The 23,162-nt window shown below is 37.5% G+C and overlaps 1 protein-coding gene across 3 annotated transcripts in view; it reads right to left on the bottom strand.

Moving 5' to 3' along the window:
- Positions 1-10,174: 10,174 nt before the first annotated feature.
- Positions 10,175-23,162, bottom strand: part of FAM204A (family with sequence similarity 204 member A) — a 32,549-nt gene continuing 19,561 nt past the window's right edge. For all 3 annotated transcript variants that reach the window (XM_004050171.5, XM_063710538.1, XM_019035451.4), the window contains 2 exons: positions 11,633-11,739; positions 10,175-11,334 (listed from right to left, as the gene is read on the bottom strand). In XM_004050171.5, the coding sequence (XP_004050219.2) occupies positions 11,283-11,334; positions 11,633-11,739 (159 nt within the window). In that variant the 3' untranslated portion in view covers positions 10,175-11,282. The remainder of the gene's footprint in view (positions 11,335-11,632; positions 11,740-23,162) is intronic.

The raw sequence follows: 23,162 nt of genomic DNA on the forward strand, positions 1-23,162 counted from the left end.
GCTCAGGCTAGTCTTGAACTCCTAGGCTCAAGCAGCTCTCCCTCCTCGGCCTCCCGAAGTGCTAGGATTACAGGAGTCGGCGACCACACTTGGCCCAGAAAGGTCTTGAGTGCTCATTCCCTAAGGCCGAGGAAAGCTTGACAATTATTGGACAACTGGGTTTTCTCACAACTGGAGAATGAATGGAAGAGAAGAGAAATATGGTTACAAAAAGTACATGTGGAATCTTCAGAATTACAAGCATGATCAATAAGACTTAATGAACCTATTTTTACTAACAATTTTTCCATTAGCACGTCTTGAAAACCACAATTCTGCTATAAATAGGAATCTAAAATACTTGAATTGCTTTAATCCTTTGCTATCCCTAAATCACAAGTAGATTGGAAGTGGGTCTTGTGTGGCCTTGATTATAGAGGAACAAAGTAGCAACTGTATTGAGGACCGTCCATGACAGCTTGCTGATTTGGGGGAGATGAGTGGGATGTGATTTCTTGGCCATCTTAATGGGCTGGACACCCTAGAATGGAAGTGTTTAAGCAGGGTCCTCTAGAAGGAAAAGTTCAGGTGGTCTCTGAACCACGGAAATTGTGTGCAAAATGCAGTGCTTATGTTCACATGTCCATCTTTCTAGAGAGAGGGTCTGTAGCCCCCAGCAACTGAAAAACCAGTGGCACAGAGGGAGGTGAGGAAATGAGGAGCTTTGGGAAAACTTGGCTTTCAAAAAAATATACTGAGGATGATTTAATGCAGAAATATCTTGAAAGAAAAGATGAAAGGACGTATTACTTCTTTCGTTCACTCAAGCCAATTAAATCAACAAATATTTACTGAACACCTACCATGTATGAGTCATTGAGAAATATCCTAGGAATACAGTCATGAAAATTGAATGGCCCATTAAATCATGGTGGTGTAGCCTAGGGCACTGATTAACATTGGCTGAACACATATTATATGCTAGGACTATTATGCACATTAATAAAATCATCAAAAACAACCACATAAACTTCAAAGCATTATATATCATATTAAATCTCTAAGTATATATCCACTGAGAGCTGTCTGACTCTGAAGCCAGTCCTTTAGCCACCCACCTATAGGAGCTTAGCCCTGGGGAATTCTTTGGGCAGAATCCAGGGACATACTGAGTTGGGGTTTGGTGGTTCCAAGGAAAGCAGCTTCCACCTGAAAGGAAGTACAGTAGTGGAGCCTTACTTCCCTAAAGACCCAGGGAGGGAAGAGAAAGTGCTCTGCTTGTATCCTAAGCACAAAAAGCAATACAGCAACACCAGTAATGGTAACTGAGTGCTTACTGCATGCCAGACCCGTGCTAAGCTCTCTCCATACACTATCTTAATGTTCACAACCTCACAAAGTAAGCATTATTAACAACAGCACTTTACAAATAGAAATTTGTTGAGGCTCAGAGTTGCCATAGCTGGTGAGCATCCACAGCCTACATTCAAACCCAAGTTTCATTCCAAAGCTTTGCTTTCCTGCTGCTGTATGTCTTTTGTGTCATCTTCGCATATTTAACCTCCTTGGCTCAACTGGGAACTCTTTGAAGGCTAGGGCCATCAATTACATTTTTGTTTCTTCCAGAAAATTGGCACGTAATGTGGAGTAATAACAACATTAGTACTAACAAACACTTACACACTTTCACAGAATTGTCAAGGACTACGAAGGGTCTGAGATTTCACCCTACTTGCAAGTTAGCAAGTCAGTGGCCAGTTTTACAAATGCTGATAGAAGACACTAGACTTTCAGTTCAGACATTTACTCACAACAGAAATAGCCATCAGCATTTTTGCATTGATTCCTACAGTATGACAGTAAGAGGGCCAAAAGACCCTGTATACTGCATGACTTTCATTCAAGAACAGGAACTCTGAGTTAGGAAACCGAATCTTTTGTAATGGGAGTAAGCACGTCTGTTCTTTGCTCTAGAGTGAGACACTATCTCAATCTTCCAAGGATGTTATATACAAACATCCTTGCAAAGATAGTTTGGAACAAAAGGGTACTTAGTGCCTTGCTTCCAAGACGTGTAGAAATGCAAGAATTGTCCAGAGAATTGTCTCCCAACAAGTATATTGTTTGCTATGTGTGAGAATCTATTCTCAGCACTTCATATTCATTAGGTCCTTTAATCCTCACATCTCTATAAGATAGCTACTATTATTATCTCCATTTCTCAGGAGAACCCTAGGTACAGAGAGATTAAGTAGCCTGCCGGAGGTTACACAGCCTGTAAGTAGCAGAGCTGGGATTCAAATCTGGCTTGCTTCGTAGTCCAGGGTGTAGCAGTTTCACTATTCTAACATTTGATGGCATCAGCAACACACCTGCCTCCGCCCTTTTTCTCCATAGTTTATCACCATATGAGAGTCCAGTGGTTCTCATACTTCAATGTCCCATCAGAAGATACAAGGTCTTGCTACCACAGTTGAATTCACGTCTGGCCTGGCGCCTGAGCACTTGCATCTCTATATTTCCTAGGTGATGTTGTGTGACACTGCAGAGTCTGCTTATTATGTCTTTCCCTCTAGGATATGAGCTCCATGAAGATCCAGCTGCTTTGTTCAGCGTGGCATCCTCAGTGCCTGTAGTGCCAGACACATCACAAGCCTTCAATGCACATTTATTGAAAGAATGAGAAAAGGAAATGCAGGAAGAGGGATCCATTTCTTCCAGATTCTGTTATCTGACCTTAACCTTGGAAAATCCTCTAGTGCCATCCTGGCAGTTAAGGCCCTTGAGCAGCCCTCACTGCCACAGGCTACGGAGGTAAAGGAAGCAGCAAAACAAATCTTGAAAAAGGCAGCTTGCTCCTGATGGAGCTGCATGAGTTGCAAGGTTTTTAACTGCAAGAATTGTTGGAGCCACTTCTGGTAATATATGAATTTCATAAAAATGTTTTCCAAGGTGCACAGAAACATCTGAGGACTTTAATTAAGCCCTCCACCATCGGGAATGGAACTTTTATGTACGTGGACTTTGGATTTTCTTTTTCTCTTTTTGAGCACTGCTGGCAAGGAAGCAAGTACCAAGCGAGGATTCCAATTGAGTTCTTTGACACGGAACCTTTCTTTTCCTTTTTTGGAAAATGGAAGTAATGTACTAGTACAGGCAGTCTGTTTGGGAATATGAGCGTTTATATTAATGGCATTAAACTCAGTATTTATACCACAAGGCACCTCCTTCCCTATGGTTTGTGATAAGACATGTGCAAGTTGCACTGACTTGCTTTCCTCTTTCCCATCCCAGACTCCCCGTGTAAGAAGCGGGTGCTGCTCCAAGACAATGAGTCTTCTTTGCATGCACTAATTACAGAGGAGCTTTTTAAAATGTGGAATCCCAGGCCCTGCCCCCAGAGAGGGACCCTGGAGTTTACATTTTTAACAAGTGATTCTGCTTGCAGGTAGGCATGGATCCCACTTCAAGAACCACTGGAATGGGGTAGGGAAGAGGCAAAGGCCTGGCCTGCGTTCTAACGTCAGTCCTTTTATGCTAGATGAATGGCTGTAGAGTTCTCTTAAACTTCCCAGCACCTTGATTTCCTCATCTAAAAAACAAGTATAATGTGTCTTTGGCTTTCTTAGAGGAATAGTGCAAGAGCACTGTGTGGAAAGAGTAATGAAAGAAGAATTTCAGATTTTCAATCTGCTAGACATTTATACGTATGTAGAACCAAGATGTCTCTCCAAGGCAAGGAGCATATATAACAATGAATCCTCAAAGTGTTTTTAAAAAATTTACAGAACAATAACAGTACTCTAAGGCTTATATTCTCAGTCATGATTATTTATTAAATAGTTTAACTGGAAGGACCAGGTATGTATCCTCCACCCCTTCCATCCATCCCTCCTTTCATCCCATGTAAAATGCTGGCCTGCAGTGACTGACTGACTGACAGACTGATACTGGGTTTAAAAGCCAGCTCCAGCCGGGCGCGGTGGCTCATGCCTGTAATCCCAGCACTTTGGGAGGCTGAGGTGGGCAGATCACAAGGTCAAGAGATTGAGACCACCTTGGCCAACATAGTGAAACCCTGTCTCCACTAAAAATACAAAAATTAGCTGGGCGTGGTGGTGCATGCCTGTAGTCCCACCTACTCGGGAGGCTGAGGCAGGAGAATTGCTTGAACCTGGGAAGCAGAGGTTGCAGTGAGCTGAGATCACACCACTGCACTCTAGCCTGGCGACAGAGCAAGACTCCGTCTCAAAAAGAAAAAAAAAAGAAAAAAAGAAAAAAAACAGCTCCTTTGCCACAAGCAGAGTTCACAGAGCCCTCTCCCCCCGAGCACAAGGCCAAGGCTTTACCCCTTTCAGGCATTCCCCTTCCTCATGGGCTTTGCTCCCTCCCTTACAAATGTTTCCTGAAGTGCATACTTTTACAAATCACCTCCACAAGAGATCTGAGGCACTGTTTCTAGGAAATCCAACCTAAGATTGCAATTGCACCATCTATTGCAATTCTGGTCTGGATGTCTGATTTGGCCAAGATCACCGGTGCCATCTGATGCTAACTCCAACAGCCACCTCTCCACCATTATCTTGCCTGACAGCTCAGCGGCATTTGTTCCTGTTGACATGCCACCTTTCAAGACCTCTTTCCTCGACCTATTTCTGCAACCTCCCTCCCTTCTGACCTCCAGGTTGCTACATACAAGTGTCCATTTGACATTTCCATGGCATTCCACAGGTACCATGACACAACAAGTATAAATATGACCTACTTTACTAAATACTAAATGTCTAACTCTATATTACTAAACTACTAATATAACATTACTCTTTAAAAGCCTGCTCTCTGACTACCTTCTTCATCCCACATCACCATCCATAGACACCCAACTCTTCCCCGCACAAGTCCAATCTCCCCAGCATCTCTCAAAGTTGTGTGTGAGTTGGTTCTGGCCAGCTCTTTTCAACGCCATCTCTTTCTGCTGCTCTACTTCCCTGTTCTCATTCTCTCCCCTGGCCCCTGCTAAAGTCCTTGCTGTACCTCAAATGTGTCACGCCGTTCCTTCTACCTAGGAGGCACTTGCTTCTACTCACCTACCTGGTAAAGTCCCAACAGCCCTTTATGGCATAATAAGCACCGCCTTTGCCTCACTGACTGAGCATGCAATGCTCTTTCAGCAGGTATCACACTGTGACACCACACCCACTACACGGTAATATGAACAGCTACTTTGACTCAGCTCTGTCAACACACCCAAGTAAAAATGACTCCATCAAATCACAAATAGTAGTTTGTGCTACTCAACATCAGCAAAATGTAAAGTTACTACATCGTATGTGATTGAGGCAATGTGGCAGATACTGCAAGCTATTTACTAAAATTTCTTTCCTCCCAGTCTATATTTTCCAGCTTCCCTTGTGGTTAGTGTGATGAAGTAAGGAAGTCTGAGCCAGTGCAAAGTGAGAACTAATGTGTTCCACTTCCAGGCCAGGCCCGTAACTTCCCGCCAGTGCTCTTCCATGCTCTTTTCCCTTCCAGATGACTGGCATGGAGGGGACATCCAGGATTACTAGGGAAAGAAGGCGGTGAGTCGCTGTCAGCCTGGGTCTCTGAATGACAGCCCGGAACAGAGCCCTCGTTGATAGCAAGCAACATTCTCCTTTGTCTCATGAACAAGAAATAAGCTTGTATTGTGCTTGAGTCATTATATTTTGGGGGGCATATTTGTAGTAGTAGGAAGCATTACCCTAACATGGGAAGGTACTGTGGCCCACCCAAGCTAAAATAAAGGACACGTTAATGCAGTCTAAGAAAACTTTAAGCTTAAAATCACTGAGTAATGTGCAGAACAAACATTTGCATTCATTCCTGAGTCAAACCCCACCAATGCTCCTCATCTCCAGGGGAGACAGTCAGGGCATCAGTCCCACCCACTCTGATGTGAACAAGTATGGATCAGTCACTAAGCTGATAAGCCACTGTAGCTGACTGCCTAGCTAGGAAATTCAGCAACCTGTACAGTAAGTATATACTCAGGTAACTAAAATTTTTAAGTCTACATTACTTCTTATATGTAGATTATGTCTTTGTATTCAGCAAAGAAAAACTCACTGATTTTCTAATAGCCCGCCTGAAAATCGAGTTGTTCAAAACATGGTTTACATATATTTCCTATTAGATTGTGCTTATTCATCCTTGCATCTGCAAGAGTTAGTTTATCTGACATACAGTAGGCATTCAGGAAATGTTCCTTAGGCATTATGTAGGGAGAAATTCAAAGAAACGCAAAGCTTCATTGTTTCACTATTCCTTGTGACATTCATAATTACTTCTAGTATCACCCATCTTACAAATGAAAACACTTTTTATTGTGGGCAGTCATAATTGTATGCTATCCATCAAACAATAAAACCTTTATAGCTGAGACACATTCAGCCTGAAGATGAAGTGATATATTGACTTCTTGATCAAATGCCAGAACTTACAGATGAATATGAAACAGACATCAATAATTACAGCTTGCACTGTAGCTGTTGGTTCCTAAGGCTTTAAGTTCAATGAACAAGTAAAAACTGGACAGACACACCCTTCAGAAATTAGAGGTGGAAAAAGATTACCTCATTCCATACCTGTCACATAGCAGGCCCCCTGCAGCTATTCAGCAAGAGGCAGCCCAGGGTCCAGGAGGGGGTGTGGGCTGGAGCTGCCAGGATGGTGCCAGTGGGCAGGCACGGGGGAAACCTGGCAGGGGAGCACTTAGGAGCCGAGGTTTCTCTTGGGCACTACCCTCCCTTCCCCTTTCATTCCCTTGTATTCTGCTTCCTTGAGAAACCTGGTCCGGATATAAAAGCACATACTTAAATTCAATTTCTTAAAAATGTCATCTCACCTGGAAAACAAACTTTACTTGAATCTAAAAATGAGTTACTACTACTACTAATAAAAAGATATTCCTCAGCTAATTCTTGATTTTACATGCACATCTAAAAACATAGCATTCTGCATGGCATTTAATAAACTGTCTCCCAGAAGCCTATAGCTGTGTTCCAGGGATTAAGATCATGAAAGCCAATGTGGCAGGAAGCTACTCTGAAGCATCGCTGTATTTGAAGAAATTCCAGAAAGGGAACAGACACCTCCAGAATACTCACTATTGAGTATGAGATAATAAAGAGACAACACACCTCATTTTAACAGTAGCACAAAATGGTTCAATGCCTTTCCAGGTTTCCTCGTGGCAATCTCCATTGGCCACATGCTGTCATGTCCTTTACTGAAGGCAAGAATCCCTTCCCAGGAAGTCTATGCTGATTACAGCAGTAACACTAGAAAATGTGTGTAGGTATTTTTTTCTTTTAAAGCAAGCAGTGTGGAGGGAGGATGAAATAATAAAGATTAAAGAATGCAGTTCTACACATTTTATCAAAATCTGCAGAGCTCCCCAACCTCAAAAATGAAAAATGGACCTTATTGTCTCAGTATCCTACAAAGGCCAAGAATATATATTGATAAACTTATTCTAACACATATTCTACTTTCTAGCATAAAGTCACCCACTAATTTAAATTTGAAAACCTAGATACTCTGATTACCTCATAATAAAAATCACTTGAGATGCACTGCCGTGGGTTTACACAGCCTTCAACTTTTCAAAGTATTTTTCGACCCGTCACCATGCTAGAAGGCACTGATGTCACAAATACCAATCTACATTTGGTTCTGGAAAAAGATTTTCATGTACATATTTTGTCCAAATATTACTATTTGTTTCATGAAAGTCAGAGCTAAGACTTTAGTAGAGTGTAAATTTTAAGCCAATGAATAAACAGTTGGCAGGAAAAAATATTAAATTGACATGCAAAGCATTTGTTGCTCTGCCAGATACTAAAAATAAAAGCAACTTCTGCCAAAATGGAAAACTTGGATTCAGTTGGTTCTGGATTAGACTAGGTTTCACTAACTTCAAAATGAGATCTGACATAACATCGGCTTGCCTCCTCAAACTTTATCATCTCTTAAAAAATAATGTACAACTCTCATTTTGTTTAAACAACAACCTCATACAATATGTTTTATATTTAGCAAGACACACATTTCTTAAAAAGTAATGTCTTAACAAAAATTTGGACATTTTATAAATTATATCTTCATTTTTTGAGAATTAAATTCAAACTTGTCTTATTAAAGTTATTAATAAGCTAAAAGATAATATTTTAGACAAAAGGTATAAAGAAAATCAGAAGATTTTAATGTGAGTTCTAAGTTGTGACTTAAAAGTTCAGATAACATTTTATTCCTATCCTTAGCCTGCTGCTCCCTTATCTGTCAGCCTAAAAAAATAAGTGTTTAAAATATGGAGTTTGAGATTTATGATCAGTTGCAGAAACCTGTTTATGTACTGATTTACAGTCTTGGCTGAGGTATTTAACTCTGTCATCAGAACTAATTATAGCAAACCTAAGATTATATATTCAATCTCTCCTTTCGGTGAAAGACATAGAATGTTCTGCTGAAAATCAGAAACATCCTGAGGGCTCCCAAACAAGAATGCACTGCCAACTTCCCCTTCTCAGAACCAGTGCTGTAAAGCTCAAAATTACTGTTCTTTAGTAAGATGTTTTAGCCTAAAGTACTTAAATAGTAAATCATAGTTACATTAATGCCATACCAACGGCCTGAAACATATTAATCTCAGTTAACAATAACTGACGTTTACATTACTGAGCTAACTCAGGCATTCTGGTGGTAGTAAATGCACATATTAAAGTTTTAGGAACCAAAGTTATTACTGATCCAAAAAGAATCCTTATTTTGCTGTGACTAGAATGGAGTGGACAAATGACTACATCCTTTGAGCAGCATGCGTACTCAAGGAATAATGTTTCTAGGAGTAAAATACCTAATTCCTATTAGAAAGGATAAAATAAAACTGCTCTCAAATGACATGTCATCAGGGCCAATCCAAGACAACCTGTCCCCACAAATCTTCCCTCCAACCCCTTCTTCTGCTATACATAACGTTTTAGAGCTTTCCACAACCCATGCCCAGAAAGGAGTGACAACTTGGGAGAAGTGGCTTCCTTTATTAGATGAGCCCCCGCTACACTTAATTCTGCTGAAATGCCTGCCTTCCGCGTAGTTAAAATGTTCCCATCTACATGAGAACCCCGAGGGGATGCTGAGGGGGCAACTGCGGGCACTGGAGCAGGCTGAAGAAGGGCTTCCTTGGCTGGACAGGATCCCAAGTCAGACCCTACAGGAGGCCACTCTGGCAAGGCCTCCGTATGGGAAGTGCAACATGCCTGCAGGGGTCACTAAATGCTCTAAGGAGTAGAAACAGAAAAAAAAAAAAATGAGACTGAAGTCAAACGGAAATGCCCATATCGGGGCCCCAAATGTGAGAATATCTATACCACTCGCCTGCTCAAAAATAACATTTTTAGGATTTCAGACAAAACCACTGGATTGTATAGTGAATATTTCCCCCATAATGGATTTTTAGAGGAAAGGTTTCTATACTAAAAGTCTGTATTTACCTAATTTAGCAGTTTGAAATGAATATTGCAGGTAAGTTTTACATGATCATATCTGTAAAATGGAACAAGGGATATTAAATCATAAAATAAGACTTTCCAACATTTGGTCTGGATACTGAATTAGTATGACACATAATATTCTAAAACTTTGCTTTCTCTATGCTGGCTTTTCTCAACTAAATGAAAGCAAGATATGATTTTTGGATGCTTTAATAGTAGCTAGGTATTCTCTTATTCCAGAACATAGAAAAAAAAGCCATTAAATGTGCCACCATAAATAAAATTTTGTTACTATTTTAAGTCTAAAAATAACAGTAATATAATCATGATTCATTTTACATGTTTCTGAATTTATATTATCAACCCAGAGAAAGTTTATATCAGACAGGTAGGAAACCTCTGACAACGACAGAAGAGGTGAACTGACGAAAACCATGCTGAGTGGTTCTTTACCTCTGCTGGGCACTGAGCAGGGAGGTGCTGACACACCTGGTCTTGTTCACCTGCTTGTTTTATGATTTTCCGGAGCCCCTTTCCTGTCAGAACCAGGAAATGTACATCTAATGAAAACGATTTCCCACGTTACCAATCCTCTCTTTCTGCTCATTAATTCATTCAATCTTTTAAGGAGGAAAGGGGAACGGGAGGAAAACCAAACAAATCAGTTCTTAGAAGGTTCAAAGTTATATTATCTTGAGTTATAATTGTCTGTTTAATACAATTACACCATTTTCTCTTCTAAGAACCATCTCATAATTTAAAGAATGACATGGCTGAGAAAAATACTTAGGAAGACATTTTTAGGCGTTGCTGAATTTAAATCATCTTCCAAATACTACATTCTGCTCCTTTCTTTATTGTAATAGTTTATCTGAAAGTACACAAAAATTAACAAATTGCTTTTACTATGCAATTCTGAAATATCAAGTCTGCCTCCAATTAAAAAAACAGTAACTACTTTTATAACATTAAGGTCAAGTCATTTGTAAAGATAATATCAACTGAGACTTTTTGGCACTTACGACTAATCCATTATAAACAACTGTCAGTCTTAAAAACGCAGTTCCAGTAAACGTGTAGTTACACTGGGTACAGATAAGAAAATACAACGGCAGCATGGTAGCTCATGCCTGTACTCCCAGAACTTTGGGAGGCAGAGGCAGGTGAATCATATGAGGCCAGGAGTTCAAGACCAGCCTGACCAACACAGCAAAACTCTGTCTCTACTAAAAATACAAAAAAAAAAAAAAAAAATTAGCCAGGTGTGGTGGCATTTGCCCATAATCCCAGCTACTCAGGAGGCTGAGGCATGAGAATCACTTGAACCCAGGAAGCAGTGGTTGCAGTGAGCCAAGATCGTGCTACTGCACTCTAGCCTGGGTGACAGAGCAAGCGAGGCTCTGTCTCAAAAAAAAAAAAAAAAAAAAAAGAAAGTACGAGAAGCTCACTGGCTGTGCTAAACCAAATGAATGGAAAGCGCCAAAAGTGATTTTATACCGAGGGTCCATCCATACAAATAAACAAAATCCTATCCTCTTCTTTCTATATTTTTTTCTTACATTTCTTATACAAATAACAGAATGCTTCATTTTATTCACTTCAATAGGACAAAGTCCTTAAAGAAAGACTGAAAAGAGCTGATAATCAAAATCCCAAATTTTATGCTTATTTTTGTCTTAGTGCTATCAATTTTCTGACATATTAACATAGGCAGGAAAACATTCAGTAAATTGAGCATTTGAGTCTACAAATGTCTTGAAGCACTCTGGCAAGTTACATGTATCCCATGTTGCTTTTGGTTTCCCATCTCTTCTTTGCTTCAAACCTAAAATGAAGAACATACAAATCTCAATTTATTTCTTAAAAAAAAAAAATACTTTGCTGAACATGTTTACTTAGAGACCAAAGCAAAACAAACAAAAATTTTTCACATACTCCAATGATTACAAAATAAACATTAAACAGGATGAAGAAATGCCTCTATATTTATAATCTGATAAACATTCAACGAAGAAAAAAATGTAAAATGAGTAACAGTTATACACGAACTAGATCACAAAATATATTAGCAGAATTTCTATGAAGTCAGGAGATTTACTACTAAAAATCTTAAGTAAACTCACCCCCATGCAAGTTTCTTCTTTTTTCGGGCAGCCTGTGAATTTTCAACCTCCTTTTTGGCTTTCACAAAGTTGTGGCAGGCAACTGCTTTGGCAATTTTTACACCAAGCTAAGAATTACAAAGGAGAAAAAAAAAGTGAAAATAAATATTCCAGCTAATACAGTAATTACACTTATACAAATAATTGAGAACTTGTGGGTAAGAAAGCCATGTCTAGAAATTAGAAATTCTATGTTCATTCCCTCTCAAAGTATAATGAATACAAAGATAGGACCCGTATCTCCTGTGACTCCCAATAGACCCTTTACCCTAGATGGAAATCCTTCTCAAACTGAGGCCCCTCGAGGGTCCACAAAGGTAGTAATGAGGATCTTCAAGCTATTTCAGCATTGCAGTAGGCTGAACAGGAATTTACCCCTGATAAGGCTGCAGACACTGACAGAGACATCAAGTTTCTTTGCTCTGGGCTAGAATTACAGCAACTCAGTATGGTCACACCAGTTATCTCATGCTGATCAGAAGCTCTGATTGGCAGTCACAGATGTGATTAATAAAACATGGGAAAGCTAATTACTACTTCATAAATGCACTTTGTATGATGGGTAACAGCTTTTAATCCACTGAGAGAAAAAAGAATATCAGGGGTGCTAAGGTGAAAAGGCTGAGCACCAGGACCACAGTACTTAAGTGTCCCCCGTGCAGGGCCCTCTATGTGTGCCCCCCTTACACCCACCTGCCAGTCCTACAAGATCCATTCACCGTGAAATCCCCCCATCCCAGAAGTCTTCTTTAACTCAACCTAAAACAGTCCTTGTTTCTCCAGCTCTCCAGCTTTCAGTTTTACACTCTGCCCTGCACAGCGCTCTGGCTGCAGAGCTGTTCCCCAGCAAGCATCTCCAGGATAAGCATTGTGATGATAGCTTCTACTTTTAGTGTGCTCTTAGTTTTAAAATGCCCACCAATGCGGACAGCTCAAGAGTACCCATTAAGAACCCAGATTAAACAATAAAAACGAAGTACCTCTTTGGTGTTTCTTGCCTTTTCTATCCCTTGTACTCACTTGATACATATTAGTAGACAGGCAGACTTGCAAAAAAGAAGAAATGACCTAGAAGCCACTCTAAAGTCAACAGGTTAAAGCCTAAGTTCTAGGGATCTGCTTGCCAATAGTAAGGCATGGCAGGAGGTTAAGAGCACACGTGTAAGGGAAGAAGCAAACTTAGGAGAGCAAGGTTTGGCACGCTTGACATGTCTTTCAGCTTAATCTTGGAGAACAGTTTCCTTTAGGATGAAATCGACAAGTAGTAATCAAGCACTGTCTGTAGTTTATAAATGAGGGCAAAAATAGATTTGATTTTTCAGTACAGTTAAGAACATATATATAAAGAACGTAGACAAATGGAAGGAAGCTGACAATTGAACTACGGTGCCGAATTGGTCAACATCAACAGGAAAGGCGCCGAAGAAAGGATGATCCATTGTAAAGCAGACCAACCTCGGTGTCTTCCCAAAACTCAAACCCATATTTAGCAGTGCTACTGTCGTCCTCCTCTTTTTCAAAGGAATAACATTCATTCAACAAATTTTACAAAGGCATAAATGCATAATTTTGCCAGGCACTGTTCTAGGTGCTGGAGGTAGAGCACTGAGTGAAACGGGTTGTTTTCAAACTGTGGGGCTGGGGAGAAGGAGTTGGCAGTTACATTTGACTGCTTTAGTATTGGCTTTGTTCTTTTGGTTCTCTTTTCAAAATTTCCAGTTCTTTATTGTAGAAAAGTTCACGTAAGTCAACCAAATAAAAAAAGGTTAAGAATCAAAAGCCTGTATCATCATCATCCCAGGAGAAAATGAAACTCTGGAAGGAGGCTGTGGCATAATTTATCATTAAGATGAAGTTCCTATCCGCTGAAAAACTATCCATTTGTCATACATGTAAAAAAAAAAAATCAAGTTAACACCTATCAACTAGTTAGGCTAGTCAACCTTGCAGTATCCAACAAATATCCAAATCTCACTAGCTAACTTCTATTTCTTGTCTCATTTTAAGTTCCTGTGGATGGGCAGGACTCTCCTCTAACCTGTGATGCCAGCGTCTCAACATGTGGCTTTCAGGACTATTATGGCAGAACAAGAGCTGGAGGGCCTCACGATGGCTCTTCGATGCTTTAGTTCGGCAGTGACACAAATCATTTCTGCTCAGAGCCCACTGGTCAGAACTACTCAGGTGGCTCCGAAACAAGGGGGCTGGGAAATGTGGAGGTACAGCAGGCTATGAAGGGAGCAGTAAATATACCTAATAAACTCTCTTCTGCTGTAAATCATAGCTGGCTACTTGTGTTTAAGATGCATATAGGTCTCTCCACATTCAAGTGGATAATTCAGTCTCTTTCCTCTTCCCCGTCGCCAAAACGTAAAACAGAAAAATCTATATTTTTTCCATTAACTCCATTCCTATCAAATGCAAATTCAGTTTTGCCAAAACCACCCACCAAAAATGACCCACTCAGCTAGCTTCTCTTATATTTCAACTGAGACTATACTGTAAGAAACAAAAATGATCTGAACCATATTTGCCATGTACCATTAACAATGTGAGAAAATTATTTTTTAAAACTGTTGTCAATTAAGACATAGCTTATATTTTTCTCATTGGAATTTCCCAACATGGCTGTCCTGGTTAGGACAGCCAAACCAAGCCAAAGAGCAGCTCCCTATGTCTGGGCATGCAGTCATCTGACTTCAATAGACTCTTCACCTCGACATGTCATGTACTCTAAGAATGTAAAAGCTTTTAGTGCTCCAGCAATGCTAAGGCCAAATCCAGCACAACTAGCATCACAGTAAATACTTAACAGCATATGTTCCTTAATACAGTATATGCTCGTTAAAAATAATTCATTAGAACGTATTAATAAGCAGCCATTCACATGAGAGGGCTCCATCATTGTGTGAGCTTAATAAATATAATAAACAACTAGGTACATAGGAAACACTTTCAAACAGACCTGATCCTATAAAAGGTATATTTTCTAACTATATTTTACCTTGGCTTAGGTTAAATAAAATGTTCTTCAGCTGATAAAACACTAAACAAACCTGGTCTATGTATTTTCTACAGAAAGAAATCTTTTAGCTTGTAATGATGAAAACTCATAGCCTTTTTGTGTCCTTCATATAATTAAAATGAATGTGTCTCACTTATTTCTGTGGAGAAAGAAAAAATATCTGAAAATATAAAAGGATAATAAGACCTTCTATGAAAGAGGCAGTTGAGAAGAAACGCAGTTTCCCAGTCAAGATGACTAACCTGGGTTCCAGAATATAAAAGAATATCGTGCTGTGCTGCAGTATTACAAACAAATAAAATAGGCCGAAAAGAATCCCCCTTCCACTTCCATAAAAAGAAAAATGCATCTTCATGCTCAATGTAAACATCACAAAAGCTTGGTCAATGGTTTAATATTTAAAAAATGGTTTTGGGTCATCAGATAACTATAGCAACACAACGTGGAAAGAAATTTTTTTAAATGAATAAAATATATACAAAATTTCTTGTATGTGTAGCCAAAGCATCAGCATTTTCCATATAGAACGTCCAATATTTTGCTGCATTTTAATTAAGGTGTCTAAACATTATCACAAAGAACTGCAAATTGGTCAGAGCATGCAGTAAGGAAAATTAAGCTCTAAAGGCTTTTTATCACCATATTTCAGGAACCAAGGGTGTAAAATGTTCTAATTTGGGATATATTAAAAGCCATAAAAGGTCTTTCAAAAAGATTAATGGTACTTTGCTTGGATTTAAGATAAGGGCTTTAGCTGGTTGGAAAAGCAGGGCCCTGGCTGGACCCTTGAGGCATTCATCTTTACAGCCACTTGGAAGATTTGTAAAAGCGTCTGCATAACCTCAAGCAAATGCACGGCGACATTTTTTTAATTCCTTTCAATTTTACAGGTTTAGCGTGTGTAAATCATATTGGGTTGTCAAATAGATATAATGGCACATCCTTGTAACACAGTACAGATTTTTAAAAGACAAACTTCAAAATAAAGTTAGTTTTTCTTGCAAAATCTTGTCATTATAAAGTTTGCTGATAATCATTTGAAGTATCTGATTCAAACCGCTTAATCTAGCATAACTGTAAATTTCTTATCTGTTTCAGAGTATATTTTACTCATCTCAAAATTACTAGCTTGTAACAGATTTATAAAGTTTTCCTCCCTTTTGAACACTTTCAAGGCACTTATTTAAAAATACCAATTATCATACTTTAACTTTTTATGGAATAATAGGTCTCTATGAAAAATATTTATGCCATTCTCTTTTGTTCTTTAATTAAATGAAAACAGATGTTTTCTGAAGTAAAGCGGAACCATTACTGGAGTACTTAAAGTGTTAAGGTCTTTAATTTTTATATCAGTTTGGTCGACAATTCTTGATTGTCTTTACTCAAGCTCAACATTAATGTCAAGCAAGTTACCTAGGAGACGAAAGAGATCAAAGAGACAAAAACCCCTCCAATGTCTGATTAATCAAGCCTGCAAACAGCTTATTTCTTTTAGCCTGCATGCAAGTATGAAAATGAGATTCTGGGAGCCGAACATTGTGCAGATTTGTTCATTCTTATCAGAACAAAGCCAGCGGCAGCTTATTTCATGGATCATTGGCACTGTCATCAGTGCTACACAGAACGGGTGACAGCTCCTCATTTTGAGGCTTGAACAAAATTAGCAAAAAGTCGGCACAAATTAGCCTCTCATCTTTTTAGTAATATGACATTATTCATTTACTTTTTATCCAATTTTTAATTTTTTCCTTGTCAGCTATCCCTTTCTAGTGTCTCTTGCATGGCATCATGAAATGCCTTCCAAAAAACAAGCAAAGAAATAGCCAAAGTTGAAATAACATATAAAGTTCAAGAAGCAAATAAGAAAAAGCACTTCCAATGACTGGTAACACTGTGTTTTTAAAAAATAACTTTCGAAACTCTGCATTAATATTGATTTTTAAAAAACAGCTCAGAATGCCTTGCAGTGAAGGAGTTTTAAGAAACTGGTGGTATATTTCAACAAAGAATATAATGTGACCAATGGGTTTCACTCAAACCACAATTTAATATGGTATGTGCTCTAGTAAATTCAAGACATCTACATTTGAACTGGTACCTTTCCCTCCATGGTCACACCTGAGATGCCAAAGCCCTGGTGAAGCAAATAAGCTAGGCCATATCCAGTCACTTAACTCCTTCTTTAAATCAAATCATTTTCTGTCCTAAGAAATAACCTAACTTCACTGTCATCTTAAAATGTGCATGCACAGGTTTGCATATGTTTGCACGTTTGTATACTACATATATCTATATGTATGTACGATCGTATACACAGCTATCATTTATTTTTATACCTACAACTCCTATCACTTTATTTCAAAGCATAACCCAACAAATCCTGTTTTTAAAACACATCAAATAGATATATATACAAATATCTTTTATATGTGTATATCCACATATCATTCATATATGTGTGTATATGTGCATATATGATTCATATACTCTGATTTCATAGTGAAATCATTTACATAACACCTGTTTTAATGATGACTATTAAGGCTTCAAATTATATGTGGATTACAGTATTCCAAAGGAGGGAGAAGATGATGTTCTACTGTTGAAATTACTCCTGGATACAGACGTTTATATTCAAGCAACTTATGCCATTCATAAGGGGAAAAAAGCATTAAAAAATTAACCATAAGCTGTTAGATGCTTTACACAGCCCCCATAAGAAAGACAGTTTTTTAAAGAACTGTAGTACTGTTTTCAGCAATTTCTTTATCTCTGTTCTTCTAAGTAAGAAAGCCTATTAACAAGCTTTGAACTTAAAATCACATTTACAATAATGTGCCATCAACAGTTTTATAAGCTAATTAGAAAAAGATTAATTAATGACTGGCTGCTAATAAAATGGCAATCATGAAGAAAGAAACCAAGGGTGCTAAGCTTCAACTACCACCAATTAAGAGCTAATTACAAACAAATTATATATGTGTTTTGCTGTGGGCTTTAATTTACTAAAATGGTTTTAATTAAAAGAGAAAACATGCTGATTAATTGAACTGCAGAAAAAATCTACAGTATAAACTGTGCTTTGTCTGTCTCTTTAATTAGACTTGTAACATCTGAAATCTTTTTTTAAGGTTAGTTAAAAGCACAGATAAACATAATTAAAAGAGAGCATAAGGAACACCATTTGAGGTGATCACCCAATCATACCCCAAAGGTTAAAAGAAAACATCCTCAATGTAATGAGATTTGAATAAGCACACCTAAAAACCTGAGAGAAAAAAAACCATCACTGAACACCAGCCTTATTTTTCTGATGTTAAAATGCTGCAATGTCACGGCTGTGCACAATTTTGTATGGGAACAAACATATCTTTAAACTAGATGTAAAGAAATTCATTCAGGCCCTCTCTTACTTGGGAAGTCACAGCTTATTTTCCATACATTGTGCCAATTGTTGATCTACATGTAATAACTGAATTACCTGTAAAAACTAAGGAGAACAAGGCTTCAAAGAATTAAAATAGCCCTTTAAAAGCCCCCTAGATAATGTGCGGAATACAAAATGATACACAGAGTAACTTTTAAATTAAAAAGCACTGAAAGATGACCAAAGTTAATGAATGAGAGCGAGTTCTAGATGATCCTCAATAGACACACATACCCTTCCCAAAGGCAGACTTCCCACATTCCTTAGGTGGTGAATTAGCTCCTGATCAACACAAGCCTATTTGGTGAGAGGTTTTTTCCCTCCCCAGTGTCCTATATTCTTTCTCATTGCTGATTAGTGAAATACACCAAAAAGAAAATGGTCTCCTATATTCTTTCTCATTGCTGATCAGTGAAATATATCAAAAAGAAAATGGTCTCCTAAACTCTACTGCTTTACTGGAAAGAGTAATAATAAACAAGCAAACAAAAGAAAAAGTAAGGGACAGAAGGCACAGTAATAAAATTTGAAAGAGAGACATAAAATATATTTTGCCAGAGTGCAGACATTAGATGACTCTGTATGAAATAATCATTTAAACAAAAAACAACCATTTGCTTTTACAGCAAAACCTACATTATATTCGTCATACACATCCCTGATACTAGCAATGAAATAACTTCCTTTCCATAAAAATAAAATATTCAAATGGAGATATTAAATTTAAACCCTTAAAATACATATAAATACTTAATGCATTTTTTACTATGTTTACCCAATCTTCAGTGGCTAGAAATCACAATTAAGACAACAGAAAAGATCTGCAACCTTTCCACAGGGTCACAGGTTCCAGTGGTAAATTGTTAGAACAGCTAATTGGAATACACCGTTCAGCTTCGTATCTGAGCAAACCGTTTTACCTCAGAAACGTGGCTGTCAAGACATTTCTACACAAAGTATTCACAAAAACAGAATACGATTTTGTCTTCTGGATTACAGAATAAAGATCTGCTTCACTATAATATTGTCTTGCAATTCAGTTTTTTTCAGTTATTTTCTTGATGCAAACATAATGGCCCTGACTAGAAGTAACTTTAAACTTAGGTTTGAGAACATCTCTAGTTCAAAATTTAAGCAAATGTTTTGAACTCCAGACACAATAACACTCCAGGTACTCTGATCAAAATTGTATTATTTGGGAAGGGCTTTTTTTTTTTTTTTCCCAGGGGGAGGGGACTTCAAGCTCCTTTTCCATCAAGATAACAGCACTTACATCTACATAAAACTAATAACTGAAATGAAAAGGAAGAATTGTAGTCAAACCCTTTCTCAAGGGAACCAAAAGCTAACAATAAACTGACTGGAAAAGTCCTGAATACTAGAGCAAGTGCTACAGCATCCACAGCACTTTTGAGAAAGGACTACTTCTCAGATGTTAATATAAAATGAAAAATCTGTCTCCTCAAATGTACATATAAAGTCCTCTTCTAGGAGAATGCCTTTAGATGTTCTCCACAATTGCTTTACAGAGCTTAGGCTACAAATTCACAGTCTGCCCAAATTTAGAAAGCATTTAATTCACTTAGTTATAAATTACAACTCAATCAATTCAAACTTTATTTTTTTAATGGCCATTCCTACCTTCTTGAAATATTGACAAACTATTACTACTTCAACATTACTAACTTCACCTGTATTTTGAAATCCAAAAATCTAAGCAGTCTACTTCATTTATAATAAAATTAAAATTCAATTTCTGGCACAATTCATTCTGGCAGTACAACACTTACATCTATAAAGAAGGTACCATTAAAATGAGATATGTTTATCATTTCTACTTTTGATACACCGTGGTTATATTCTCAATAATATTAAGCTCAACAGCACTAAGGGCTGAAGTCATTGCCTTAGTTCCTTTTTTATAAGTTCAAAAAACGAGCTTTCAAATATGAAAAATTTTATCGTATCATGACTCTAAATCAAAGGGTTTTAGATTCAGCAGAGATGGCAGCGCATTATAACCACAGGATCTGAGATGTAAATATTATATTAAATGCCTTGCAAATCATCAAAAATCAATATGATTACTCTTTGTAGCTTGTGCAAAACTGTTATAATGTTACAACATGAAGTTCTGGTGTTTTCAAGGAGTCAGGTTTACTCTGCCTTCAAAGACCATCCTGTTTCAGCTACTTACAGAAAAAGCATAATCTTTAAGGGCATAAAAAAGCTCAAATGAAATTCATAGGCAACCTCTCTTTCCCCATTCATTTCTGCCATCACACTATATAGGTATAACTGAAATCAACCTAAGCAATAGGTATGATGCTTTGGATGGCAGAAACTCACTGTTCTGCTGCCAAACCAAGTTGGTTTTTATCTATAGCAGGCTAACATGAAGATGCCTAGAGAGAAATCCCCTTTTATGTGAGGTTCAATCTAAGTAATCGGTAGTAAGCAGTTACTACTTTAACATTATTAACTAACATTATTAACTTACCTGTATTTTAAAATCCAAAAATTTAAGCACTCTATTTACAATAAAAAATTAATTTACTAAATAAAATAAAAACTTTATTAAATAAAATAAAAACTTTATTAAATAAAATAAAAAATTTATTTTTATTAAAATTTTTAGTTAAATCTGCTTCCTTCGTTAAATCTAGACCTTAGCACTTAATCTTAAAATATTTGTTTCTATCGTTTTCTATAAATTGGTATGATTTAAACAAACATAATGTATAAGAAAAAAAGTACCAAAGCGTGGCATTTTCAATGATCATTATCAATGAATGGAATGTACATCAAACCAAGTCTGAGTTTAACAAGCCACAAATACACTCAAATACTTGAATGTGTATTTTATACACATACACACACACACATATTTCAAATTAGAACAGTTTCATCAGTATGACACAAACCCAAGTATATGTTTCTACTTCATCTCTCCCCCAAGACTTTTAACAAAGTATTTAATCAACAGGAGGGACAGTCTCAATCACATTACATGACAAAACCAAAGACGACGGCATAATCTAGGCTTCAAACATGTGAACGTGACTGAGACATCCCCCCAAACCAGATTCTACACATCTTAATGCCATCATTAATTTAAGGGAATATGATTCTGGAAAACTATGTTCTTGCTGTATCACAACAGGAGCACACTAACAGTCTTATTTTGGAATACCGTTTTTTGTGTGTGTGTGTGTGTGTGGTTTTTTTTTTTTAAGAACTGTTTTCAAGGCCTATTCTCAGACATGGTTCTACTTTTGGCTTCATTTTTCTCAATACTGATGCTGCCCCATTGGTTTCATAGGTTTATAAATGTCAAACATCAAAAATTAGTTTCACTTATTATGGTTGGAAAAGGCTTTAAGAACTCTGGGATCTGTGCCTCTGAGCAAAGGCTTTATCAGCAGGTCCCAGTCACTGCTGCTTGAAAAAAGAAAATGGTACTGATGAAAAACCAATATACCTGATTTCCAAAAGGACACCTATCATGCACATATACATTTAATTCATAAAGGGCTTCTGCCCCCAAACTCACACTTAGTTCTCAAAATCCCATCTCTCATATCCACGGTTATTGGAACCAAGGAGATAAATATGTAAAATTAAATCTCAAACCAAACTATTCATTCAAAAATTCCATCTTGATTATTCTTCACGGGTACTTAATGAAAGTAACATCAGTATCTTTCCAATTTGGCCTGTGTCTGAACGGCAAACATTTTCCAGATGTTTTTCCACTTACACAGGGCAAAGAACAGGGCCTAAATTATTTTTCTTTTAATCAGAATGCTATAATCCCACATTAAACACATTTATTTTACCAGAACAAAACATTGTATTTGTATGAATATAAAAAGTACAATGAGAAAAACATTTACTATTCTTACAAGGGCTGAAAATCTCATGTATTTCTGAAGCAATCTCATTTGTCAAAAAGTGTGACAGGAAATAGCCCTTAAAAAATGGAAAACATCTAGTCAGTATCATACAATTCCCATTTCTAAAACTGCAGTATGACAAAGCAAAAAAAAAAAGAATCCTAATATCCTCAAAGGAAACTCACATTTCTGAAACCTCTAAGGCGCTAGTTCTGTATGTTTTGACAAACAGCTTCAAACTGCACATAGAAAGGAAAGCTTGCAGTGAATAGTAGCGAGGTAGACAAGGACAGAGTTCATATGCAACCGCTGGTGGGCAGAATGTCACATGGTGACCCTACAAGAGGCCAGTGCATCATTTAGGAAAACTTTATCCAAGTCCCAATTGTCCAGATTTACTGAGAAATTTAGCAAAGGCACACAAAAGATTCTATAATCCAATAGCTCACTTAAGCCAAGTTTTAGATTTAGTTTGCTGGGTGACGATTAAAAGTACAATGAGATCATATTTTAAAGATCAAAAGTCATTTGGCAGTCACCATAATAAAAACTGTCACAAGCAAGAAAATCAGCAGTGGACACTAAAACAAACGGGGAAAACATGAGAAAGAGAACATTTACACAGTCTCAGATTATCTCCTAACTCCCCACAAGTCACTTATTTATTCCAAAGGAAGAAACAATAACGTCACAGTGGAGAAATCTGGAGACACTACCTGAAGTAGTTAATCGAAGTAACACCATCAGGAAAGGGACAAAGAGACAGCACGAGTCTCTGGATCACTGACACTGAGAAACACACAACATTACTCCCATGATTTTCCTGCCAAAAATGCATAACCTAAAATTAATCATGAGGAAACAGCAGACAAATCAAAATTATAAGGGACATGCTACAAAGTAACTGGCCTCTTCAGAAATATTAAGGTCCTGAGAAACAAAGAAAAACTGAGGAACCATTCCAGATTAAAAAAACTAAAGAAACATGACGACAAAATGCAAAGTCATTGACTAGGAAAAAGAAGTTTCTTTTGCTATAAAGGGAATTAGTGGGACAACTGGTAAATTTAAATAAAGTATGTCAAATTAGAAAACATGAAGGCAAATGTTGTAAAATGTTAGCATTTCTGGTATCTGAGG

Source organism: Gorilla gorilla, chromosome 8, assembly GCF_029281585.2.
Source record: "Gorilla gorilla gorilla isolate KB3781 chromosome 8, NHGRI_mGorGor1-v2.1_pri, whole genome shotgun sequence".
Taxonomy (NCBI): Eukaryota; Metazoa; Chordata; class Mammalia; order Primates; family Hominidae; genus Gorilla; species Gorilla gorilla.